Genomic DNA, 25391 nt, shown 5'->3' on the forward strand with positions numbered 1-25391 from the left:
TGACTGGAAGACTAGAAACAATTGGAAAAAAGACTATACTTCCCTTAGAAGAACTGGGAGCATTTTGGGTGTTGCAAAGACATCCAGGTGCCTCGCAAAGAACCTGTCCTTGGAGAGATGGCGGTAGGGAAGCCTCAAGGAAGAGAAATCACCTCCAAAAAACAGCTCAAAGCCTCTCTGGAAACCAAGATATTCTCCTCAGTCAGCAACTGCTTGAAGTGGGCTTCTTGTAAAAGGACACTGCATCTACCCCACCATCCCATCTGTCAGGCCCAACAAACCCTACACAAGACCTGTCCCAGCCCTTTCTCCAGCACTTGTCTGCTGGAGCAACTTCCCAGAGCTGTTGGCAGCTCCAAAACTAGGCTGAGCCCCACAGCATCCTGCTTTCTTGTCAATTTCACACCCATCTGCAGTACAGCTCTGACATCAGGAGGTGGATGAGACCTTGGCCACGGCTGGCTTCAGAGCCAATGCTGGGGAGGAGGGAGAACCGTGAAAGAGCTGAGTCCTTCCTTTAAAAATGAAAAAGGAAAAAAATAAAATAAATCAGCACTACGCAACTACAGGAAGAAAAATGGGTCTGTGAAAGCACCCCAACTCTGTCTTAAAAGCTTGTTCTCTCCCTGAATAGATATCCCTGCTTTGGGGGCAATTCTTGCAAGCCAACATAGCTCCACAGTCAACCAGCAAAGGTCCACCAAAGGCATGGGGACACACACTCGCATCCGAAGAGGACCATTGAGATTTCTTTCCAAAAAAGTCTCTCCTATACAACATTGCCAGCAACAGTCACGGTCCCTGCACAGTGAGACACAACAGAAACTTCTCACAGCCTCTCAATACCCCAACAGTTTGGATTCCTGCCCCTCCATCCAGTAGGAAAATATTTTTGCAGTCTGCAAGGACGTGGCTGCATTTCGCGAGGCAGCCATCCCTGCCTAGACAAAGAGCAAAGCATTCAAAACCACAGAAAAGGCAAAATACACACCCAGAATTTACATGGAGAAAACATTTCCTTTTTTTTTTCTTTTTTTTTTTTCCTTTTTTTCCTTTTTTTTTTTTTCAATGTCCAAAACAAGTGCTTCTTTTGATAATTTCTTTGTTTTTCAACACACGCACCGTCTAGAAAGTTAAACGCCATGCAGATGAAGAGAGTGCAACTAGAAAGTCCTTGGGGCAGCAGCACTGCAGGAGCCCCATGTCAACGAGAAAAGGGCTTCCATTGGGAAAAGACAACAAGAAGCTGAAGCATTGCTGGAAAATCCACCGCCCTCACGTCTGTCAAACCTCTACCTGATGGCAGAGGGGCAGGACCAAAATTCCCTGTCCTGGCCCTGCCTTCCATCCTAAAAACCATACCTTGGTGGCTCAGAAGAGTCCCCTTCTGGGTTTGCCATGCAAGCAGCCCCCTAGGTGCAGAAGCCTGGGGACACTGGTGTCCCAGGGACACGGCTGCCCTGGTGTCGTTGCCTGCTGGCAGCCCCGGTGGGAGCGGCGTGGCGTTGCAACCCCTCTCCAAATGTAAACGCAACAGAAAACAGCAACCCCCCCAAAATCCCCCACCCCCCGACCCCAAACAGTTGAATGTTTCTAGATATTACATAAAGATCCATTTCAGCAAATACTCAAAATCAAGTTACGAAATACACAGTAGGTTGTTTTCTTTTTCCTATAAAAAGGCATGCGCTCAAAGTAGAAGATAGCTAAAGGCTTGTTTGTTTCTTCAAAGCACAACCAGATTCTGCAGAGTTTTGTCACTAAAGCTTGCATTCCTCATCTTCACTGGAAGGTGTCATGTGGGCAATGGCATCTGTGTCTCCAATCAGTGGCCAGCTCAGCAACCTCAGCCTTTGTGCCATGGGGAGCTGCAGATGCTGCATGCGAGGGGTTGGGGGCTAGGATCCAAAGGGATGGGAGCAGGGTGTGGAGAGATTTGCTGCCCCGAGCCCACTGGTGGTGATAGACAGAGGTCATCTTTCTCCTCTGTTCTCCCAGCTTTGCCAGTCCCCGCTCCCAGGAGAGAGGGGAGAAAGGAGAGAGAACATCCTGGTAGCTTGCCAAGGCGCAAATCTACTTACCCTCCTGGGAAGAGAAAACACCAGGACACCTTTACTCACCCATCCACGTATTCCCCTCCTCACCCAAGATGCACAGAAGCTGAATTTTGCAAATGGTTTAAAACCCAGGTTCCCCAGCTGAGGCTGCCGGGATGCATGAGCTCAGGGCAGCGGGCAGGGACCTTGATAGCAGCAAGGCAAAATCCACCAGCGTGCGGAGGGTGTGTGGCACAGAGCAGCTCCCCACAACCTCCTCTTCTTTGGGGAGCTGCCAGCAGAAGTGGCAATGGAGGTGGATGAAGAGTCCTGTCCCAATCTGTGGGATGTATGGGACTGCAGGGCTGTAGGGGGGCCTTTTGCCCTGGCAGGTATCAAGTGCTCAGATTTAGGTTCATGGTTTTTCTTTTCTTCGTTCATGCAGAGGAAGGGGTCCTGGTGAAAGGGGATGGAGACGGGATGTTTGTAGGTGCCGCTGAGGCCGTTGCATGTGTGCAGTGAGAAGCGAGGAGCTATTCCAGCAGGAACCAAGCAGCAGAGCCAACAGCCAAAATCCTGTAGGTGAAGAGTTGGAAGGTCTCCCCTGGCAGTCAGTCAGTGACAAATCCAGCACGGGCCGTACCACACTTCAGCTGCAAAACACCAACAAGCAGAGCAGGACGTTGTTTCAGCCATCATTCCAGCAGAGCATCCCTCTCCCACTGCCCTCTCATGACCACTGCCCATCTCCTCCCCACCGCAAATCTTACAGCTATGCTCTTTGGGATAGGATCCCACCCTTCCACCTCATCTGCAGCCCCTGGATGCTCACAGGGCTTACTGCGGTAGGACAGAGGGCGCGCCAGATCTGTGGAAGTGGACAATCTGCCATTTGCCATCCCGGCGGTGCCAGATGCGGGTCTCTTCAGACTGGGCAGTGCGGGGGATGCCCCCTGCGTCCACGTACTGCGTGATGCGGATGTAGGCGATGCAGGCAGACTCATCTCCCATCAGGTGAATGTGGGGGTTCAGGATGGTCGTGTGCACAGGCTTGCTGTTCCGGGACCACACTAGAAAGGGGATAATCAGGGTAGCCTGAGGCAGGGGAAGGACTTTAGGTGGCTCCTCAGTGTGGAAGGGGATGTCCTGGGGTTGGAAGGCTGAGGACATACTAGGCTCAGGATGGGTGAACCTAGGGAGCTAGGACAAGTGGTAATGGCCTTAAGTTGCACCAGCTTGAATATTAGGAAAGTTTTTTCTTGGAAAGAATTACAGTGCATTGCAATAGGCTGCACAGTGAAGTGGCATCACCATCCCTGGAGGTGTGCAATAAATATGGGGACGTGGCACTGAGGAACATGGTCAGCGGGCATGGTGGGGGTGGGTTGGATTTGGTGACCTTGGAGGTCTTTTCCCTCTTTACTGATTCTATGACTAACCAAACAGCTCTTCATTCACCATCTGGGATATTCCAACCTAGCCTAAATGCTCCCAAAGCCACCTTTTCCCTCCCGTCTTCAGCAAGCCGCTAAAGGTAGGGACGTAGCCAGGCCATGGGAGGTAGGAAAGGTTTCTCAGGAGGCAAGGGGCAGCTTACGGTTTTCAAAGTAGAATCGGTGAAAATCCAGGCCTTCCACAAGGTTCCCCAGAGCCTCAGGCTCAAAAGCAGTCATCCCGGGATCACACATCTTCCTGGGAGGTGGAAGGGAGAGGGAAGGGAGAAATTATCTCATTGCTTCCAGCAAGAAAGACTGTCTTCAAGCAGAAACCTGGCCTGGCCCTGCAGGAAGCCAATACACCCTTTGCCCCCAGCCCCACAAGTTCAGCTGGGACCCCGATGACACAGGTCCCTCCATCACTCAACACCTCCTGTTAAGTACTGCCGCCTTCTTCGTAAGAGATAGGAGAAAAACAGCAGGGAAAAATCAGTTCTCTCTGCTCTGTATCAAAATATCTCTGCTGCTGTCCTCTGGGGCAGGGAAGCAGACCTGCACTCACTCAGATGCACTAATTAAATAGGCCTTGGACACAGAAGAAGTGTAGTCTGAGGAGCTTCAACTCAGCAAGCAGAGAGCAGTTCTGCTTCCAAGCAGCCCGAGGCGGTCTGGGTGTAATGATACCAGAGATGTAATGTTCCTTCTTCCACCATAAATTACACTTGCAGTTATTCATCTTTCTGCAAACCCAGAAAACGGGCACATCTGTGCTAACAAGACCAGAGAAATGTGGTCATCTCAGTGTGAGAAAGAACGGGGTTGGGAAACCAATGTTTCCTGTGTCTCTTGGATGGTGTCCACGTCCCTCTGCCAGGTCACCCTGCCCTTGGCAGCAAGGTCCTTTGGCACTTGCTCTGGGACGCTGAGCCCAGCCCACAACTGAGCACACTCACGTGTAGGACTCGAAGTCGCCGTTGCTTATTGCTTCGATCAGCTGCTCTGTCACCTTAATGATTTCTTGCTTCCGTACTGTTGATTTAAAGAAGAATAAAAATACAAATTTAAATCAAAAACACCGAGATTCTTGTTTGTTTGGTTTTTTGCTAAGCTTATGAAAAGACACACAAAAGTCACTCCTAATAGAAAGGAAGACTGTCCTGTACAGAGCATCACCGGAAGGCCTGCCTTGGGAGGACACGTATCCAACTAACATATCTGGCTATAGCCTATCTTGTGTTGCGCTGAGATCACTTAGTCAAGAGACTTTACAAATTAGCACCAATAAATGATTCCCTGGGTTATTCTTAGAAAGCTGATTCTAGTGGGCAGGGAGGAGAGATTTCTCCTGGAGTCTTTTCTTTGAGGGATGTTGGTCTCAAAGGAGCCCAGACCTCAGCAAGGATGCAGGAAGGGAATGGTATCATCCATTTCCAGTTCTGTGGGCCTCCTCTCTTCACCAGCAGTGTCCCAGATACTCCTGGTGGTGACCCAAAGGTGAAGCCACTTATGCTAGCAGTGCACTCTTAAGGAAACCCAAGGCACTGTGCTGATGCTGGGCTTTCTCATAGCCAAGAACCCCATTAGGGGCTGCTAGGCTAGTGACCTTGGCGCACCCCCACTGGTGTACCTTTGGTGTCTTCATCCTCAATGGTGGTGTTGGTGCTCTCCGACGATTCCTGAGCAAAGAACAGAGAGGAGGCAGCACGGTGAGCCCAGTCTTCTCCCCATGCCAGGAGGAGCTTGTGTGTCCGACAGCCCCCCGAGTCCGACCCCACAGCGCTCGGCTGTGCGACTGGACGGCAGCCGAGGAAAACGCCGGCAGCTCCAACCCGTCCTCCACCACAGCTCGAGCGCAGCGCCGCGCTGGCCGAGCCCCCCCGGCCGTGTGCCAAGGGAGCATGGACTGGGCTCGGGAGGGTCTTGCAGGCACGGCGCTGCCTGTCCTACCGACGCCTGCAGGGACACAGAGGTGGGGCAGGTCCGGGGCGGCTCGGCGGGGTGCCAGGAGGGCAGGGAAGGGGCTGCGCAGGGGTGGAAGACACCATGTTGACTGTACGATAGAGAGAGATGTACAAATTAACAGCGAGGAGGAGCTGGGATGAGAAAGAGGGGACTGTGCAGGAGTGAGAGAGACCACACTGACCGCAGAGTAGGGAAAGAAATGTACAATACAACAGAGTGCTTCCAAGACCCACATGGACCACCGAAGGCTGAGACACAGCTCTTTCCATCAACAGCTGAGCACTAGACAGATTTGGGGTGGAGGGGGTTCTGACCCCCCGTCTCTCTCCAGGAGCCCCATCAAGGCGACTCTGCTAGCGGAGCTAGAGCAATGGCTCTGCTAGCTCTTCCCAGCAGAGCCTTGCTGATGTATTACCCATAGTACCCCGATGTAGGTTGGCAAGGTGTCCCATGACCATACAGTCCCCGCAGAGGCATGGAAGGTGTTTCTCCAAGGCTCCTTGGACCGATGCAGCCTGCAGACCTGAGTCAGGAGAACTGGGAGAAACGGCATGAGAACCCATCAGCAAGAACCAGGGCTGGTTTCCCACCAGCAAGTGCCAAGTGGCCAGCAAGTGCCTACACCAACCCTGTGAATGGGGACTGTGGGTGATACGGCTTTGAGGATGTTCCCTCCAACCCCGGTGGCCCTTCTTCCCTACCCCGAGGTAACTTCCAAAAACGGGGGAAAGCTGGAACATGTGGAGAGGCCCAGCAATATCGGCATTGAGGAAGACGAAGGACACTCACCATTAACTGAACGCTGGAACTGGACTTTCTTTTCTGGAAAAACAAGGAGAAGAGATGGAACAGGAAGAGACACAGAGTGAGAAAGGTAGAGAGCAGCACGAGAGAGGCAGCAGCTCCTGAGCCACTCTTCATGGTCCTCATGGAGGGGTAACCAAAGGCACGAGGCCAACCTGGTGCTCCTGGAGGGACGTGCCACCACACAGCGGGGCCGTGCCAGCTCCTGCCCACATTTCCACTGTCACCTTTTTCTCCTGACCTGCCACAATCCCTGCTGTTGCTCACCCCGAGGACCTGCCTAGCCCAAAGGTCTTGCAGAAGTAGGTGACTCCTCTGTTGGCTTTCTGTCCAGGCTACCAAGCCTACAGGAGCAATATGAGATGCCTAAATGCTCTGGCAGCTTTACCACCCACACAACGCTGTGGTTTGGTTATGAGCACCAAAATGAAGTTGTACTGACTCTATCCATGTGATGACCACTGTGGAAACACCCAATTGTCATCCTGGACCTTCACTTGTCTTCAGCACAGAGCTGGCTGGTTTAAAGCCAGCACGGCTATCGCTTCTTAACCCTGCAAGGCAGACACACCATAAGAAGCTGTCCTGACACAGCTCTGCTGCCCTGAATCAAATTTCCTCCCAAGAGACAGTCTTGTATACGCACATATTCATCTCCATCCTTGACCACTACCACTAGGCACTAAAGCTTTGGAAAAGAAGACTCCATTGCTGCATCGCCACTTGCAATCCCAAATTAGTTCTAGATACTCCATATTTTTCATGCAGTGCTCCCCTCTGCACACTGGCCTTTCTCCACCTCCAGCTTGCAGGGTACAAATCACAGCTGGTGACAGGAAGCACCAATGCAAGAATTAGGAGCTGCAGTGCCAAATAAGCAGCAGTTTACCAGCACATTTAACAAGGCACCATTTCTGCCTGTCTCACAGAGATAAAAGCAACACGCACTGTGCCAAACTCTTGGAAAAGCCCATGCAGCAACACATTAGGGTGAATAAATAGGCTGCAGTAGGAAAACTAACATCCATCCATCCTCACTGCTCTTTTCACTTCCTAAATGGCTTCCACCAGCATCAATACTGAGTTTCCCCCACGCCAATGCACTGTCCTCTCCTTCACTGAGTCCTCTGTCATTCCTAACCCCTTCTTCCCTGGGACGACAGGTGTCCCTGGGGCAGGGCACGCTGCTGTGCTTCAGGAGGAACCTCAGGGGGACGTACAGCCAGAGACAGCTCCCAGCCTCTGCAAATCAAGGACAGGACACGGGGCAGTAAACTGCAGAAATTTCAGACGCAACAGAATGCAACACAAAGCAGTGACTGCGTCGAGTCGGGACATACAGTAACAGGATGCAACACGGGGCAGTGAGCTCATTAATTTTGGACGGGACAGGATGTGACATGGGGCAGTGATTTCATTAGTTCACGATGTGACAAGATGGGACACTACACAGGGCAGTGAAGGTATCGTGGCTGCTGGGACCAGAACACCTCCTGGAGACCCCAGAGCAGGGGTGGAGAGGAGTTTTTGATCCTGTGAGCGCTTTTTGTAGGGGGAAACCTCCTTGGGAGAGTGCTTTGAGCTCTCCAAGCCTGGGCTAGCACCCTCCTGGTGCCTGCTCTCATGAAGGCTGGCCCAGGTGATATCTCCAGGTGCAGACAACTCTTCCGACGACAAACCCCCCCATATGACTGGGCCCTCAGCCCCCTCCCGACCTGCCCACCCATCCATGCAGGATTCCACATCCCTGCCTTGCTTTCCCAGCGAGATGGAAGGAAGTGACAAGCTGCCAGCAGTGCACTGCCATATGCCAGGTACCTGTGCTGGGCCACCAAACTTTGGCCTCGGCAGCCAGTTTCCCAGGCTAACATTCACACACAGTCTACTTGGAAAGCCAAGAGAGATCTCTGTTAGGATACTGGGTCAGCAAGTGGTCTTCTATCATGACACCTAGAGCTGAAATCAAGGCAATTCCTTTTTGCTGGAAAACATAATTCAGGGCTGTGCCTGACGAAGTGTCTGCAGCCACCAGTGCTTTAAAAAGCTCCTCCTGGTTGAATCAGCTATGCTCCAGCAACTCACACTGTGGCACCTCTACCTGGGACCACTGCTCAGGTGGCTGCAGAAGCAGCAGATGAGGGCTGGCAGGCAGCTTGCTGGGACTCCCGTGGGGCTGTGCAAAGCCAGCAGTCCTGCCCTGGGAGCCATGTGACATCCCACTGCCCAAGGCAATTTCCTCTCATAGCAATGTAACCCATCAGCTTCATGTTGCAGAACAATGCTGCGTGGCCAGAATATTTGATTTTGTGGAGCTGCGTGCAGATTTTGTGTGGTCTCAAACCTTGCAGGCTTGGCATGCCGCAACTAGTGGGAGGGGAACAAAAAGCCATCCCCAGCCCTTTGGCTGCACCAAACTTTTGGGCAAAGGAAGGAAGAAAACAGCTGAGTGCATTGCTCTTCCAAATCCTGCAACCCTCACAACAGCAGAGTCCCTGCAAAAGGACCAGAAGAAGAAAAGAATCTGTGCTGCAATCAGGGTCCCAGAGCTCTGCCTCACAACTTGCATCCCTGACCTGGAGCAGAGGATTGTGATCGTGCGACTTCTCCACTGTTGAGCAATAGTTTGTATCCAATAGGACAAGAAAAAGACTTTTGCATGGGCCGTTCTTCCTGCAGCCCTTCCAGCACCAGCTTGTTCCCAGCACATTGCCAAGTTGGAGTGCTCATTTTTTCCATCTACAGCAAGTACAGGAGATGAGAACGGGGTCGAGAGGGTTAAACATCTCCATGGACCACTGTGGGGATAAGATGGTGCTGGGGGACCCTGGAGCAGCAGGACTGCGCTGAGGTGGGGTGATAAGCCCACCACCAGCCTGAAGCCCCAGAACAAGAGTATTTTGGGGGCAACAAAGCAGCAGTGAGACTCCACTGTGCTCTGTTGTTCCTGGCTGCAGCACCAACCCCTTCCCTCACCATGCTGAAAAGCTGCTCCAGTGGCTCAGGAACACACCAGGAAAGCAGTGCCAACAACTATCCTTCAAAGCACAGGGTGCCTCAGGGAGCACTGGCATAGCACCAGGACCCCACTGCCAGCGCCAGGGAGCGGAGAGGCAGGCAGGAGGGGACTTACCTTCACGCCGTCATTCTTCTTGTTGCCACCGCTCTTGCCTCCTGGAGAGAGCAGGAAAGAGGTGAGCAGAGCCAGGCAGGGCACCAGCACCAGGAGGCCGAAGATCAGCAGCATGATGCCGGGCAGCAGAGCCGAGTAGCGGCTCTCGTCCTCTCGCAGCCCCTCCGGCGCAACCCTGCGAGCTCAGGGATGACCTCTCCAGCACCGGCCCGTCCCACCAGAGCAGCTCTCCATGAGGGACATCAGCGTCCCCAAACGTCACGGCGAGGCAGTGGGGTGCCCCATAGGGAGCCCGCTGGCTGCGGGCGCTGTCGGCGCGGCGCTGGAATGGGCCGCCCGCCTGCCGCCCCTCTAATTTTAGCCCCATGCTGCTGGGATCATGTGCTGCCGGCCCGCCGGCCTGACAGCTGCAGCCCACATTTTGACAATGATGAAAAGCAGATGCCTTTCCAGTGCCCACCTCCAGCTGCTGGCCAAGCGCCGAACCCCCCTGCTGAACCAGGGACCCCACATCCTGGAGCGCCCGTAGGAGCAGTCCCATGCTGATCCTGTTGCCTGCTGGGGTGGGCAGGGGGCACGGGCAGCCCCTGGGTTGCGTGGATGGGAAGTGTTAGGAGAGAAGCTTTTGGGTTTCCTGCCCTTTGATGCTTTGCGCCTTCCGTAACCGGATCCGTGCCAGCTGCTGGACTCCTCCAGCCCCACACACGCTGCCCACAAGTACTAAATATGTCAGCATGATCTCCCCACCCCCTGCGACAAATGCAGATGCCAATCCTGACTGTGGCCATTTGCTCCTGGCTGGGCCAGCTGCCCCTGATTCTCTCTGTCCACACCAAAACCCGGCTCCTGGAGTGTCTCAGCAAAGCACTCCAAAATTCCCATCAGAAAACAAGCCATGCTCCATCCCTGCCTCTCAGTGCAGCCCTGGGGATGCAGGGATGTGGGAGAGGAGCAGCATCGCTGCAGGGTCAGCATCCCAAGGTGGGTGAAGTGGGGGGACCCTGTGCTGCTGGGGCACCTGGAGGATCCACATCACAAACATCTCCAGGAGAGAGGGTGCCAAATCACCATCTCCCCAGAGCACACAGCTGCAGTTTCAGCCCCACTGTAGCTGCCCCCCTCCCCCCAGCTCTGCCCTCAGGGGAGAAACCCAGAGACGGCACCTACCGGAGAAGTTCCTGGTGGCCAGCATGGTGGTGAGGATGGCTCCCTGCAACACACAGAAGGCAGAAAGGAGGGGAGTGCGCAGAGCCACCGGGTCCCCATGCTCCCAGCTCTGTGTGTCACCTGTCCCCCACACCCTTTGCTGGAAGGAAGCTGGCCCACAGGCTGACCCGACTTCTTATCCCTAACGCCAGGGCATTGGGTTGCAGGCTCTGAATCTTCCCTCAAAGATTAAAGGGATATTCAATAACCCAGGGCGCATTTCAATCCCATTCTTTGCTGGCCAGGGTGGGCAGCTGGTGGCAAGGGGAGCCGCCGGGAGCGGAAATGGATGTGATTGTAATGAAAGGGATGGGGATTTTTCATGGAAGCCACCCATACAGCAACACTGCAAAATAACACCCAGAAAAATGCTGCCCCTTCTCCATCTGACTCTACTAACTAGTTGCTCAGCGTATAATGAGATTACTTAGGACTAATTGCCTGCAGTAATGGATTACCATTTTGAAGTGCATGCCTGAACTAATTTGATTACTTGTCTGGCTGAAAAGTAATAACAGTTCATAGCCAGTTTCTTTTCTTGATAATCATGTTAGTAGCCTGCAGCTGCCCTGCTCTGTGTCACACTGCGTGCAGCCTAGTGCAAACCCACACAAACCCTGACTCTCCCCACTCAGCACCCAGCCCCCACAGACCCCACCAAGCATTCTGCAGCAGCCTGGGTAGGACAGTGTGCAAATTACCTTTAGCTTCCTCCGAGCGTTGAACTTCTTCAGGCAATCCACCGTCTCCTGTCTATGCATGCATGAGGCCACGGTGGCGCGGTGCTGGGAAGAGAGAGACGTGGCTCAGGGCACACGAGTGCAGGATCCCAATGCAAACCCCTATGCCCACAGAGCTTGGGTCCCTGTGGGTGAGTGCCACCCGACTCACCGATATCCAGGGGTGCTTCAGAGCCTCCGCTGCCGTGATGCGTTTGGATGGGTTGATGGTCAGCATCTTGTTGATAAGATCTTTCGCTTCGGGAGTGACAGTGTCCCACTCAGGGGAGGGGAACTGCCAACAGAGGGATGGGTGAGGGATGGCAGGGAGCAAGGCAAGGAGCAGCAGTCCTCGGAGATGGGGCTGGTTCTCCTCCAGCCCCAGGTGGGAGCAGGCAGAGGAACTCATGGAAGCAAATGGGAATTGCTGCCAGTTGGGGAGCAGGGCTGGAGGGAGAACAAGACCCAGGACGACACCCATCTGTTCTGCAAAGTGGACTGAAAGGTGCCAGTGTGTGCACTTAGGCACGGCATCTCAGTCAGCCCTCTACAACCAGAGCAAGGGAAGGGAACTCATTCCCGTCTGACTCATCCCAGTCACTCTTCTGGAGCAGCAGACTGCAGTGAGGGGCAGCGGGAGGAAAGGGTGGTAGTGGAGGGGGCAGAAAGAGAAATGCACTCACATCATAAGCCCCAGCCTTGATCTGCTGGTAGAGGCGGTGCTGGTCTTCATCCCAGAATGGTGGGTACCCAACCAGCAGGATGTAGAGGATGACGCCTGTGCAGGAGGGGACATGGGGCCAGCAGGTGAGTGAGAGGCACTGCACTGCAGGTGTGAGCAGACCCATGCTAGGGACCGGCCCAAATCAGGGAGAGAAACTGAGGACGTTCTCGAGATTAACTTCCCTTACCACAAGCCCACAGGTCCACAGCTTTGCCATAGGGATCCTTGCGGAGCACCTCAGGGGAGAGGTATCCTGGGGTGCCAGCAAAACCTGCGACAGAGAACCAACCCATCATACACCTTGCACGCTGCAAGCATCCCCATACGTGGCTTGGGGGTGCTCAGCCCTCCAGGCCTGATACCACTGACCCAACCTGAGCAGGGCCCAGTGGATAATCCACAGCCATACTCACCAAACCAGGCTTGCTGGTCTCCCTCCACCTCAATGGCGAGACCGAAGTCAGCCAGTTTGACAGCAGCCCCCTTCAGTTTGGAGGCCAACAGCAGGTTCTCAGGCTGCAGGAGGAGGAGAGTGTCTCAGAGAGAACCTATGGGCTCTGCTATGACTTCCAAACACATCTGGGGGAAGGATGGATGTGGTCCCACTGCTCTGTGGGGCTACGTATCCCAGCACACCATAGAGGACCATGGTCTATAAGTACCTCTCTACCCACTCTCCCTTGTGTTGTTTTGCCTGAGAGCTGCTGAATCTTTCCAGGAGCTCCCATATGGCATTCCTCCCCACCCTGGAGGGTGCCAGGCATTGCCCCATAGGGTCTTGCACCACTGATGGGTCCCCACACCCTTCCACAGACCCATCCCTGCAGCCCATACCTTCAGGTCCCGGTGGACCACTCCCATCTGGTGGCAGTGCAGGACAGCTTCCAGGATCTGCTGGATGCAATGGCTGCAAAGAGGAGAAATCTCACACAAGTGCCTTAGTCACGTCCACGTGGCTGCATCTCACCCCCTGCCCTTCTCCCATCGCCACGTCCCACCTGCAGCCCTGCAGAACAGTGTCCCTCTCCACCACATCACTTGTTGGCCACCAACAAGTGAACAGGGAGCTGGGGCTATGCGTGCACCCATGGGCTCCCACAGAACTGGCACCTGGAGCTGGGGACTGATGGTGCAGACATGGTACCAGCCCAGTTTGGTCTCTAAAGAGGAACAGAGCAGCTGTGCCCATCGGCCATGCAGCTGATGCTTCAGTCCCATTTTCCCAGCCCTGTCTAACATGGGTGGCTCTCGCTGTGTCAGTTTGCTTTATGTCAAGTTCATTAAACTCCAGCCTCACTGCATGCATGAGAAAGGCAGGGAAAAAGAATGAGGCTATGATCACTTTTGTTCCAAAACAGCTGTCTGTAAGGCAAGTCTTTATTTACATTTATGTTATTCGTATGACACTAATAAGAGGATGCGTTGGAAGTGGATTCAGTGCAAGCAATCTGTTAATTATGATTGCTTTTTGCCTAGAAATAGGGGATATTTTCACAGAGGCAGAGGTAGCACAGAGCTCGACAACCCCTTAAGCATTTGTATGGACTATGCCCCATCTATGGGGCAAAGCCAAGAGGCACAGAGGTACTTGGAAACCGCACCCTCAGCCATCCTGCCCCAACAAACCCTCCTTAGGGCTTCCAAGTGGTGAACATCAGAGCAAGAGTTCGAATTGCAGAAAGCAGAGTGCATAGAGCCCTGGGAAGCTGTGGGGACATGGGACACCTCTTGTCCTTTCCTGCCCAGATCCTTGCTCACCTGGCATCCGCTTCGCTGTAGTACTCTCTGGCCACGATGTCCTCAAACAGCTCCCCACCAGTGACCCTGGGACAGAACAAGGGATTCACACTGGGCGTTGCAGCAGGTCTGGGTGTGCTCACAGCATGCTCAGCCCTAGTAACCCATCCAAGTACTGCTGCCATGCACGAGGGAGTGGGGCAGGGACAGACTGCCATCTGCCTGGCATAGAATAGGATGGGATGAGATATGGGATGGGAGGAACTGACAAAGAACAAGTCCAGCTGCCAACTTTAAGGACTCAAAGCTTGGCTCTTCCCTCTCTATGCAGAGAAGGACTTCAAGGCAGCCCACAGAAGTGCAGGGATGAGATGGGGGAGGCTATGGGGCACATCACCTCAATGAGAGCATGCAGCAGATTAGAAGACGAGTTTAAATAGCACTCACAGGTCAAATATCAGGTAGTGGTGGCCCTCTTCAGAGATGCTGTCATGGAGCCTCACTGCAGCAGAGATAGAGGGTTATGGGCTGCCTGGGGAGCCTGGATGCCCTTTGGCATAGCAGGGATATCTGCTGGGAGCTCATCCTCCCCCCTGCCCCTCTTCCCATTGCCACTGACTGGCAGCAGCCCCACTCAGCCAAGGGCCTCCACGAGCCATAGTTCAGAAGTCACATCTAAACTGGGGACAGCCAGCAATTGGCTGAGATCCCAGCTCAGGTCAGGATAGTGCCAGGCTGCCAACCCAGCCCTGACTCTGACCTGTCTCTGTAGTTATTTTTTTCCTCCTCTTCATGACCTTTCTTCTCTCCTTGGGAGCACTCCTGCTGGGGATGCCCAGGAATCATCACGGGATGAGATTCCCTGAGCAGGAGCACTCTGTCCCATCCCCCTGCCTGGCTCTTCGCCCTGCTCCAAGGGATGCCCCTGTGAGAGCACGTTGCCCTTCAGCTAAGCTCTCACATCTCAGCAGTCAGACGCATAGCAAAGGTGCAGAAAAAGGTGGGACAGAATCTGGTATGCAAAACACAGTCTGGCATTGCCTGCCCACATCTCACTTCACTCTGATTTCACTGGGGCTGTGTGTATTTAACCCCTCCTCACTGCTCACCTGACATCACTTTGAGCCCATTTCTCTGCACTACACCAGCTGTGCCCTGTGTGGAAACATTCCTTTTAGGCTGTGGGTGTTAACGATTAGGATGCTCACCCCATTCCCTGCTCATTCCTCCCTATTGATGGTCTCCACTCCCCTATGCTCCATCACCTGTGTTTGCTCAGCACTTCTCTCTGACACATAATCTCAGCTTTTCTGCCTTCCTCTGTTGAAAGCACCACATTTCCTTCTGTTTCATCTCATCTGAGAGGGATTTGGGGGGTATTGTGCTGGGATCTTGCCAAATCCTACCATGTTCAAAAGAGGATTAAGCAAATTTGGTGCGGATGGGGTGGTGTAACTCTAAGCAGATGGTCCGGATACATCCCCTGCTTGGGGAAGTCCCATTGCCCGTGGCTGCCAGGAGCCAAGGGTATAATGAGGAGCAGCTGCTCTAAGTATAGCTCAGTCCTGTGAGCATCTGCTGCTGGCCATAGGCTGAGCACAGCGGCAGCGTCAAACTGCTCAGTGCTAAGAGCTTTGGACGTAGCACTGCTCCCCACAGTCACAGGGCAATGTGTACTCACAGCTAAAGCTGCAGCACTGGATGTAGCCAAAATGTCCCACTCTAGAATGCCTCCTGGGTAACGCCACCAGGTAAACCTTCACTGTTCCTGGCACAGTGCTGTGACACAGGGCTGCGGGTGCAGCTTCCCAGTGCAGCCCCTAATGCATGCATGGTGCAAAGCAGGAGCTGGTACCTGCAGGCTCACGTCTGTGCAAACCCTTGTCTGCACAGCCCGGTGTTCCTATGGGAGAGGAGGGCTGGGGAGGCACTGCAGGCGATTAGAGAGAGACTCACAGCCCCTCAGTGATCACAGCATTCCAGCTTCCTCATGCCCCCAGCTGTGCTGGCTCTGATGGGATCTGCACACCCCATGCTGCTCGAAGCAGACAGCTGTTTTGTCCCCGTGTTGGACTCCATAACAGCACTGGGCACAGGCAGCCTGCATCAGCATCACCGTCGAGGGTAAGCTTTGGGATTTTTGCTGCAATTTTTTCCCTTCTCCTCTCTCTCCTCCTTGCCTATTTTTGTCTTTTGCAGGGGCTCAGGAGTTTTCCTGAAACAGCTTTTCTGAAGGAGGCTACTCTCAGATGGACGGCCGGTGGGAAAGTCTTCGCTTCCCCCTCGCCATCGCCTCTCCCACGCCGCTCTCTGCTGCTGCTCAGAGCTGGAGCCGCTTTTTGGAGCATGCAGAGGAACACAGCATCCGAGGAGTAAAAATAGTCCCCATGCAGCCCTGCTCCTCCCGCAGGGATGTGCAGCCAACTGGGTTAGTTGGGACCTACTTAGATCCCCCCTGCGCTTGGTGGGGGCCGTTCTGTACGTGACCCCTTTTGGAGAAACTTCTTCCTGATGAAGAAGACGAGGGAGCCCCAGTGCCCACCCCACAGCCCCACATGAGGGGTGGTGGGGACGGGGCAGGCAGTGGCGCAGGGTGTGCTTACCGATGTTGGGGTGCTTCAGGAGGCGGCAGATCCGAGCCTCTCGCTCCAGCTTCTGGTGGTCTGAAAGAGGTAATGGCCCCATATTAGGCTCCGGTTCCATGGCAGAACTGCTTGCTGTGCCTTCCAGCACTCTGCAGGTGCTGCCTCACCGCACCCCTGTCTGAAGGCATTTGGCGATAGCAGGAACCCAACAACGGGAGAGGTGAGGATATAATTAGGGCTGTGTCTCCCGGCACCATTGCAGCTACCTTGCAAGCTCACACCTCACTGTCTCGCTCTGCATCAAATCAAATCTGCAACCACTGACATTGAGACAGGAGACAGGAGAGCTGCTTTCTGCCCCAGCCCCAAGGTGACATTGGGTAAATCACCCTTCCCCACTCTCTGCCTCAGTTTCCCAATCTGCAGATAGTTTCCCATTGGGTTTCCTCATCTGCAGAGATTGAGATTAACCAGCCAAGGGGAAGTGCAGCATTGCTGCTTTTGGGAAGGCAAACTTGCTTGCTTAGAAGAAGCCAGTGGTCACAGAAAGGAGATGGGGACAGCAGTGGGGACCCAGCTCCACCTGGCCACAGGATCGTCTCCCCCACAAATCCAACTGCAATCTGCACTCAAAAATCATTTCTTCCTCATCTGCAGTTTCTCTCTAAGCATGAGAGAGAGTTTCTCTCTTTGGTAGCCAAGCATGTCCAAAGGCACCCCAGGGTGTCCTGCAGCATCACTCCTCCCTGCACACCATCCCACCATACCTTCACGTGTGGCATAGCTGCTGGCATATCTCAATGGCACACATCCCTGTGGGACACATTCCCACGGGCCACCAGCCCAATGCATCCCTCTGGGGACAGCTTGCAGCCCAGGCAATGGCCAATCCCATGCTGCAGCACTGCACAATGGGGGAGAGAGTGGGTCTATTACCACCAGAAGCCACTGGTTCCAGCCAGCAGAGCAGCTAAAATAACCCCGAGGCTCTCTCCAGCTGACAGATGGACACAGAGACATTGCAAACCTGAGGAGAGGATGGAGAGCAGCAAGCTGTGGGGGATTTCCACCTCCAAATGGGGGTTTGGAGCCGAGCTCCTCAGTTAGGCGTCAGTGCTGTACTGCATTGGCACGCAGTGGTTTGATTTGAGGTCAGACAGCAGCTTGTCACCATTTTCTGTGCTTCATTTTTGCTTTCAGATGTGAGCAGTGGCGTCAAGGAGAGCAGCAGGAGCAGTGAGTTAATTACAGCCTCCCAGCAGGGCGCCCACTGGCAATGTCCATGCATTTAATGGCCATTCATCGAGGAGCTCAGGATGCACCACAGTGAGGATAGAGTGGGGCAAAGGTCTTCCCTGCCACCAAACCCTGCCAACCCCCTGAGCACCCCCAGCACCTACCTCGGGCAGACAGCTTCTTGGTGTTGATGATTTTGGCTGCATACTCTTGTCCTGCCAACACCTTCACACATCTCCGGACAATAGAGAAAGCACCCCTGGGAAGACAAGGAGCAGAGGGAGGAGAAAGGCTCAGTACAGGCAAGGACACAGGACAGTCCTAATGTTCTGGGGGGCAGTGGTGAGGGATGGGATGGGATGGGATGGAATGGGATGGGATGGAATGGGATGGGATGGGATGGGATGGGATGGGATGGGATGGGATGGGATGGGATGGGATGGGATGGAATGGCATTGCATGGCATGGCATGGCTATTGAAAGAGAAAGGGTTTTTGAGAGTGGGGGAGCAAAGTGGGTGCTTCCTGACACTGCAGTCCCTGGGGACATGGGAAGGCAGAGAGAGCCCTGGGGATGGCTGCAGGATTCACCCCTCAGTGCTCTCTCATCCCTTTCAGTTCTGCTTTACCCACTACTGGCGGAGAAAGGGCAGAGATTTACCAGGAGCTCCTCGGGGACACTGGGAATGGACACGGCTGTTGCACTGCACTCAACCACTTCACTCCATGTGTACGAGCATCTTTGCCAGCTTCAGAGCTCTCACAATCACTGCAGCAATTTTCAGAACCAGCTATGAGCGCTCACCATGGCTGCAGGCAACCGGTGCAAGATCCCTGTGGCTGCAAACCCACCGCAGCAGCAGCGCACTGCCCTGCTGAGCACAACCTTTGTACCAGGCTCCCTTTGCTGCCAAACCCTTCCGATCGCTGAAATAACAACTATCAAAAGCAATGCCACCTCCTGCTCCATCTTCCCCCGCTCCTGCTCCATGGCGAGGAATAAAAGGCTGCAGTTCGCAAGCACGCTGCCAAGCAGCAGTGGATAATTGATTGTAGTGGTGGAGGTGGGTGGAGATGGGCAATTTGGGGCTGAGTGAGATCTTTAGCAGAACAGGCAAGCAGCGGGGTGCAGGAGCCCCAGCAAAGCTGCCAGCCTGTGCAGCATCACCTGAGGCACGTGTCAGAGAGGAGCTGGAGAGAAGGAGAGGAAGGAGCTTGATGCTTCCTCATTCTGCAGTTTGATCCTGGCCTCTGGAATAGCTGAGCTGTTCCTATTCCCATAGCCTTGAGGGCTTTAATTGGAAAGGAATTGAGAAATCCTTCTTATTCAGCTTGACGTGATGGGGAATCCGGTGCCATGCTGCTCCTAGTTCTGCTCATCCTGTCCCACCAGGAGCCCCATCAACACTGGGTTTGGAGGCTCCTTCCTCCCCCGTGACCCATCTTGGCTCCTTTTTCCTAAAGATCCACCTTTGCTTTGTGGCAATGCAGAATACTCACAGCAGAGAAGTCCCAGGTGCTCGGCCCAGCTCCAAACCCAATGTGGGGCTCCGCTGCATGATCCTACATAGGGCTGGAGGGACGTGGATGCCCCAAGGCTGTACCAGAGGCTAGAAACACAAGCCTGGGCCATGTCCCCACCTCAGGTTAGCAAGAGGGAAACAACGGTCCCTGGTTCTCCTGCACTGCTCCTGGATATTCTCAGCCACTGATGTCCAAGCACTGACAGCTATTCAGCCATTCATTCATTTGAGCCCAACTAAGCTATGGGGTTAGGTACAGATGCAGTGCATAGGCACAGGTTGCACAGCCCAGATTGGACCTCATCCCTGCCAGCTCCTGCCACTGGTTTGCAGCCCCATAGCCAGTGCCAGTGTCCCCTAGCCCAGGTGTGATCCCCATGCCCTGTCCCTAAGGTCCTGCCAGCCCCCCCCAGCTCCTCTGACATGGGGATGCTCCGTTCCCCCTTCTTCACACCTTCCCTGCCAGCTCCAGGCTGCGCTGCTGCCGCCCTCCCTCTCTTCAACACCTCCTCCTCCTCCGAGGCATTTTATCTCCTTTCTAGAGAGAAGAGTGTGGGCTGGGGATTTTTTGTTCCTCCATATCTTTTTTTTTTTTTTTTTTAATGAAAACCCTCTCCTGCAGCTCTGGTAGCGGAGGGGCTGAGCGCACACTAATTGCCGCCAGCCTCTCCCTGAACCTGCTGTGGGGGCGGATTCGGAGGCACCCAAGGAGCTGCTTCTTGCTGTTTGTCCTACCTGGATGGCCGTGGGCAGGATCCTCTCCCTGCTGCCCCCGTGCTGCCCCTGCTTCTCGCCCCATCCCTTGGCTCCTGCAGGTTGTAGAGGGGGTAAGGGGGAGTGTTGCAGCCCCTTGCCAGCTTGGTATCCTGCAGGGATGCTGCAGATGCAGGTATCCCCTACAGGAATGTGGGACCAGATCTGTGTCCTGTGTTTGGGACAGCCCCACGGGATGCATTTCACGATGGTTGGAAGCTGAAGGAATGGCAAAGGGGTTGGGAACAGCTGCCTGGCACCCCGCACCCTTCACTGGTCTTCTTTGGGTAGAAAAGAAACACAGGCAGCTTGGGGAAGGTGGAGGGGATGTGCTGATGCCCCAGCACATGGCACCAGCTCCTTGGGGCTGTGCACTGGGAATGCCATCACCCTTGCTGGGTTTATGGGCAGCCGCTGCCGCAGCGAGCCATGCAGCACTCCGTCCTGATTTCCCTTCCTGAGCTCACAGAGCGGAAATTTCCCCCTGGGAAACCACTGATTGTTGAAAGTGTGGGATGCACTGGAAATCATCCCGGTGGAAAATTCCCAACCTGCACCACATCACACTGACAGGTCAGCAAGGGCTCTGACTTGGGAACGTTTCTCAGCCCTATACCTGCCTCTGCTGAACCAAGGGGAGGTGTCGTGGGATGCACGGGGCTGCGAGAGCTCTGGGCTGAGCTGCTCTGCTTCTGTGTCAGGGGATGCTGAGTGCTCCAGGCTGGCTGGGGTGCAAGCTACTGCTGCAAGGTTTGCTCATTAATTAGTGAAAGTGGAGAAACACATCTGCCAGTCTGTCTCATCAGGTCTGGGTGCTCACCCCATCTGGCAAAGCCTCGCTGCCATCCCAGGCCTCCCCCATCACACACAGCCCAAAAGCTCCCCACCGTGCTCCATGTACTGCACCGGGTCCAGCAGCATCCCTTGCGGGCACCGCTGCTCTCCCACAGAACCTAGAAAAGCTGGGAAGCCTCTGGAAAACCAGGTCCCAAGCCATACCATGCCCCAGGTCCCGGGCACTCTGCTTGCAGCATCAGCTGGGACTCTCTGCACAGCACAGAGCTGCTCCCCAATCACCGCTCCTCAATCACAGCTGCCCACCAACCCCCAGCACCTGCCCCAACTGCAAGTAGATGTATGCGTCCATCAGCACACCCCAGGACCAGCGCTCTGCTCTGCACTTGTTTGCAGCAGCGACCATCCGAATGGGGAGCATCAGCTGCATCCCGCCTGGCACAACGTCCTCCCCTGTGTCAGCCTCTTGAGTTCTCCATCTTTGTCCTCTCCTTTTTCTCTCGCCCCCGTTCTGCACGCCCTCGCACGCATGGGTGCACATTTCAGCAAAGGCTGCCCGGCGATGCAGGGATGTGGGTCTGGAACAAGTTTTCATGCCTGCAGACTGCCACAGCCACACACCTATCTGACAAAGGGCACCTCACCAGCAGCAGGGGCACCCGGCTCTGGGGCAGCACCAAAAACGGGCACCAAAACCAAACCAAAGAGAGGCATACGCCTGCTTCCTTGTACACTCAATTTACAGCCACTCTCTCCCCACTGAGACATGGAGCATCCGCTGCCCAGCACTGAGGACATGTGTGTTGCTGGGACAAGCACACTGCTCCACCTTGGGGTGCTCAGTGCCCCCCCAGAACTGCTCCAACTGCTATCCTCTGCACCACGCACGCACCCTGATTAGCAGCAGGCAGTGCCACGCGGACCCACAGAGCCCTCCCTGCAGCAAAGCAGGGGCTGAGGCTCCTTATGGGGCACTCACACATGCAGATGGGATGGGGGACAGGGTGGGTAGATCCCCAGCTCCGAGTGGGATTTCCACAAGGGCTACCTTGCAGGTTGAGTATCCCACGGGATGAGTCAAACGCTGGGGAATCTGCACAGAGAAATTCCCTAAAGGAACCGGAGGGCGCCCACCACTGGGGCTTTCCCCCTCGGCTGTCCCGTCCCTCCTCCCAGCGGGGGAAGTTACTGGGGGAGCCGGCAGCATCCTCTTCCAGGAGTGCTGGGTTTTTCTTTCCATAAGAGGGGCAGCCAACCCCTCCCCAATCCCAAAATGCGGTGCACTGGGTCTGCACCTATTGGCATGCATTTGAAGTCAGGAGGAGATGGAACAGGGACTGGCAGACCCCATCCCGATCCCAGTCCCCCCACTGCTCCCCGACGCTCCGTGCCCATTGCTTTTCCCCATATCCACTGTTTCCAGCTCTGCTCAGGCACTTCCCCAGCCCCGCTCCTGCTCCGAGTGTTGGGGGCGCATCCAAGCCCCTCTCCAACTTACTTGCCCAGTTCCTCAAAGAGCTGGTACTCCTCGGTGAAGCGGTTGCAGGTGATGGTGGCCATCCCAAGGGGCTGGCAATGCTCCCTCCCCGGTGCGGAGTTCGGAGCAGGCAGCTCTCCTCTCGCTCCCTCCCTCTCCGTGTGCTCCCGGGGCTCTCTCCTCGCCGAGGTAAATAAGGGAATATGTTTGATTGACAAGCCTGGAGATAATGATGAGGGCAATTTGTCTTCTCAGCCTCACAAGCCTTCGTCAGCATCCCCATCCCCATGGTGACCACCGCTGCCAGAAACGCCCTGTTTCTGTTGCCGGGGCAACCGCTTCCCAAACCCATCGCCCGCCCTGGGGACCGCGGCCCTGCTGGGGACCCGGCCCTGGGGGCTGCCTGGGGGGTCTCACAGCCACTATAGGGAGGGGGGCAACTCCAAAATGCAAATCTTAAAGGCAAATTGAAGGAAGTGGCAGTGGCAGAATAACTGGGGCAAAAAGGTTTCCATGGAAACCGTGGTTTCTATGTTGCAGGAGGATGCTGTCGCCCTGGCAACTGGTCCATTTCTACCTCCCCCCACCCCCAAATGCAGGTCCTGCTGGTACCCTGCACCAGAGTCCCTGGGGGGCTGCAGGGTGGGGGACGGGCTGCTGCAGAGCGGGGCGGGTGGCAGCAGATGGAGCAGAAGTGTGTCAGGCAAAGGCAGCAAAATGATGGCAGCTCCCCAGGTCCCTGTAAGCGCCCTGCCAGCAGCTGGGCTCTCATTGGGGCTGGCCCCAGTCACTGGCACCCGGGAGTGGCTTGGCCTAAAACAAAGCCAGAAGGGGAGCAAAGAGGGAAAAAAGCAAAAAGTGCTGAAAAAAAAAACAGGTTTTTCAGTTAATTAAAAAATAAATTTAAAAAGAAAATAAAAAGAAACTGGAAAAGAGCACTGAAGGTGGTACTCAGAGGCCTCGACGGAAAGGTTTTCCCTTAAACCCACTTTGCTGCCAACACCCCACCTCCAGCAGGCATCATCCCTTGCACCCTGTGGATTCCTGACCCTCTTTTGTCCCATTTCTGGTTGTTTTTGCAGGAGGAAAAGCAGCACTCAGAGCCCCAGCAGCAGGGTCTCTCAGTGGAAGGCATTGCTTTGGGCAGATGAGATTGGTTTAGTTTCCTTCCGGGCTGCCACGGAAGGGTTAATAGGAAAAGAAAAGGCTCTAACCAGACAAAAATAGGGAGAAATCTTCGAGGGGAGAGAGAGAGAGAAGGAGGAGCGGAGAGAGGGAGAGAAGAAAGGAGGTGGAAGTGGAGGAGGACAGCAAGTGGCGGAGTGAGGAAGAGGAGGGGGAGGAGGAGAAAGGCCTAATGGCTTTTCCATTAACTGCACCATTACCTGCTCTCATCCCCACACCGAGCCGTAAGGGCAGGGGCCCAATTCCCACCATTGGGGCACAGGCATGGGGTCCCCAGTGATATTGGGGAGGGGACAGAACTTGCCCCGATGCCTCCGTGCTGGTGTTGGTGCTGCTTCCTAAGAGGGGGTTTTCGTCTCCAAGCTGACTGACAGGTGCTGCATCCCCTTATCTGAAATCTCCTTTCCCACCCAGAAATCTGCTCCTTCACAGCTCTGGGATGCAGCCGCCAGCAGTGCTTGTGTCTGGCCACCTGATGGAGACCTTCACCCCCTCCTCTCCGTTACCCGCCTGCCTTTCCCGAAATACCTCCACGCACGTCCCTCAGCTCCATATGCAGATATTTCCTTCCTGCAGCCTGGCATGGGCTCTCCAGTTCCGGCCCAAGGAAGGATGCTCTGACTGAGGATTGCACACCGAGCCCTGAATGCATGGATAGGCAGCTGTCCAAGGGACTCAGGAGGACCTGGTGTGTGCCAGAGGGGCTGCAGAGTGGCCACCCCCCAGCACAGGGCTTGTAGGGGCTGACAGAGCCTGCAGCCATGTCTCACAGACATGCTAAGCACGGCTCCCAGTCACATCCTGCAGAGATCCCAAAATTACTGGGACAGTTTCACACGCAAGCTGGGGTCTGGAGGATGCTCAGTTGCTGTCCTCCAGGAAGCTGAATTTGTGGTTATTTTTAGGTGAGGATTATAAATACCTGGGTAAGGCGAGCATTTTTACATTTAAGGTTGTGTTTGCAAATGGCAAACGGTCTGTGGGCCCCAGCACTTGTGCCAGCAGCAACACAGAAACTGCTTTTGGTGTGATGGGAGGGCCCAGGGCCACCTTTTCCCTCATCCCAGGTTCTGCAGTGAGAGTCAGCGCCTTGTCTGTGCTTCTCTCTAGAAAGAGGTGCCCAGAGTGCCCTGCTGTCCTCCCAGGTGGCAGTTTGCTGGGAGACGTCCATTCTCTTTCCTGCTGCTTGCATCTTCATCTTCATCAGCACCACATCTTCATCAGCATCTCCATAGCTGTCTCCTTCCCACCTCGACCCTCATGCCTATCCCATCCCATCTCTAATGCCAAATCTCTATCCCATCACATCCCCTTTCCCATCCTCATTCCAGTTCCAATCTCCATCCATCCTCATCTCTTCCCCACCTCCATTCCCATCCCATCTCCAATCCCATCTCCATTCCCATCTCCTTCCACTCATGTCTCTGTTCTACTCCATCCTACCCCATCCCATTTCCAACACCATCTCCATCCCGTCACCACCATCTTCATCCCCACTCCCAACCTCAAACCCATTTCCATCCCCTTCCCTATGCCAATCCTCAGCCGTACCCCATTCCATCCCCTGCCCATCCCTCCACAGGGCCGTATTTTGCCCTACTTCACAGCCCGGGGCTCACAGCACTCTCCCAAGAGTGGGACACTGAGCTCTTGGCATCCCTATGTAAACAGATCTCTGTGCTGCAGCATCACAGCAAGGCGAAGAGCTCTCCAAAGCCACTTCAGCAGCGTCTCGCCCATCAGCTACGTTAACCCTTTCCCACCTGGAGCCCATGAGCTCTCGCAGGGGGGATGAATGGTGTGAAAACACAGGATTTTGGCACATCGCTACTTCTCTCTCCTTGTTCCAGAGCTGCACTGCTGGATCCAAGCCAACTGGGACCATTCACGAGCAAGCGGTGGGACAGGGGACAGGCTCTGCATTCCCCAGCACCCAGAGACACCTCTGCCCACTCTTCCTCTTTTCAGGAACTAACGCTTTTTTCTTTCTTTTTTTTTTTTTTTCCTTCAATTTTTTTCTTCCTTCTAGAATTCAGAACGCTTTTTCTTTATTTATTTATTTAAGAGAGAATTCAGACCCCAAA

The 25391-nt window shown here is 54.6% G+C and overlaps 1 protein-coding gene across 2 annotated transcripts; it reads right to left on the reverse strand.

Annotated features, from left to right (window-relative positions):
• Positions 1–1955: 1955 nt before the first annotated feature.
• Positions 1956–22396, reverse strand: CAMK2A (calcium/calmodulin dependent protein kinase II alpha). Of its 2 annotated transcripts, XM_052684966.1 has the most exons (19): positions 22144–22396; positions 17740–17834; positions 16358–16417; positions 14202–14256; positions 13776–13841; positions 12852–12924; positions 12431–12533; positions 12205–12288; positions 11977–12071; positions 11466–11588; positions 11276–11359; positions 10536–10578; positions 9369–9409; positions 6224–6256; positions 5100–5148; positions 4426–4501; positions 3634–3728; positions 2869–3106; positions 1956–2689 (listed from the first exon to the last, which is right to left on the reverse strand). In XM_052684966.1, the coding sequence occupies exons 1-18, from the start codon at positions 22203–22205 to the stop codon at positions 2874–2876; spliced, it is 1470 nt and encodes a 489-aa protein (XP_052540926.1). In that variant the 5' UTR covers positions 22206–22396; the 3' UTR covers positions 1956–2689; positions 2869–2873. The 2 variants fall into 2 exon arrangements, with proteins under 2 accessions (XP_052540926.1, XP_052540927.1); XM_052684967.1 differs by lacking the exon at positions 6224–6256.
• Between the last annotated feature and the right edge of the window lie 2995 nt (positions 22397–25391).

This window comes from Tympanuchus pallidicinctus, unplaced genomic scaffold, assembly GCF_026119805.1.
Source record: "Tympanuchus pallidicinctus isolate F22 unplaced genomic scaffold, pur_lepc_1.0 scaffold21, whole genome shotgun sequence".
NCBI classification, from domain to species: domain Eukaryota; kingdom Metazoa; phylum Chordata; class Aves; order Galliformes; family Phasianidae; genus Tympanuchus; species Tympanuchus pallidicinctus.

Bases quoted from the DNA above. Each gene is read 5' to 3' on its own strand.
- CAMK2A (XM_052684966.1), bottom strand. From the start codon at position 22,205: ATGGCCACCATCACCTGCAACCGCTTCACCGAGGAGTACCAGCTCTTT. The intron at 12,072-12,204 runs GTAAGGGAAGTT...CCTCCTGCACAG, and splicing joins TGTGGACCTGTGGGCTTGTG to GCGTCATCCTCTACATCCTG. The intron at 11,360-11,465 runs GTGAGTCGGGTG...CTCTCTTCCCAG, and splicing joins TGAAGCACCCCTGGATATCG to CACCGCGCCACCGTGGCCTC.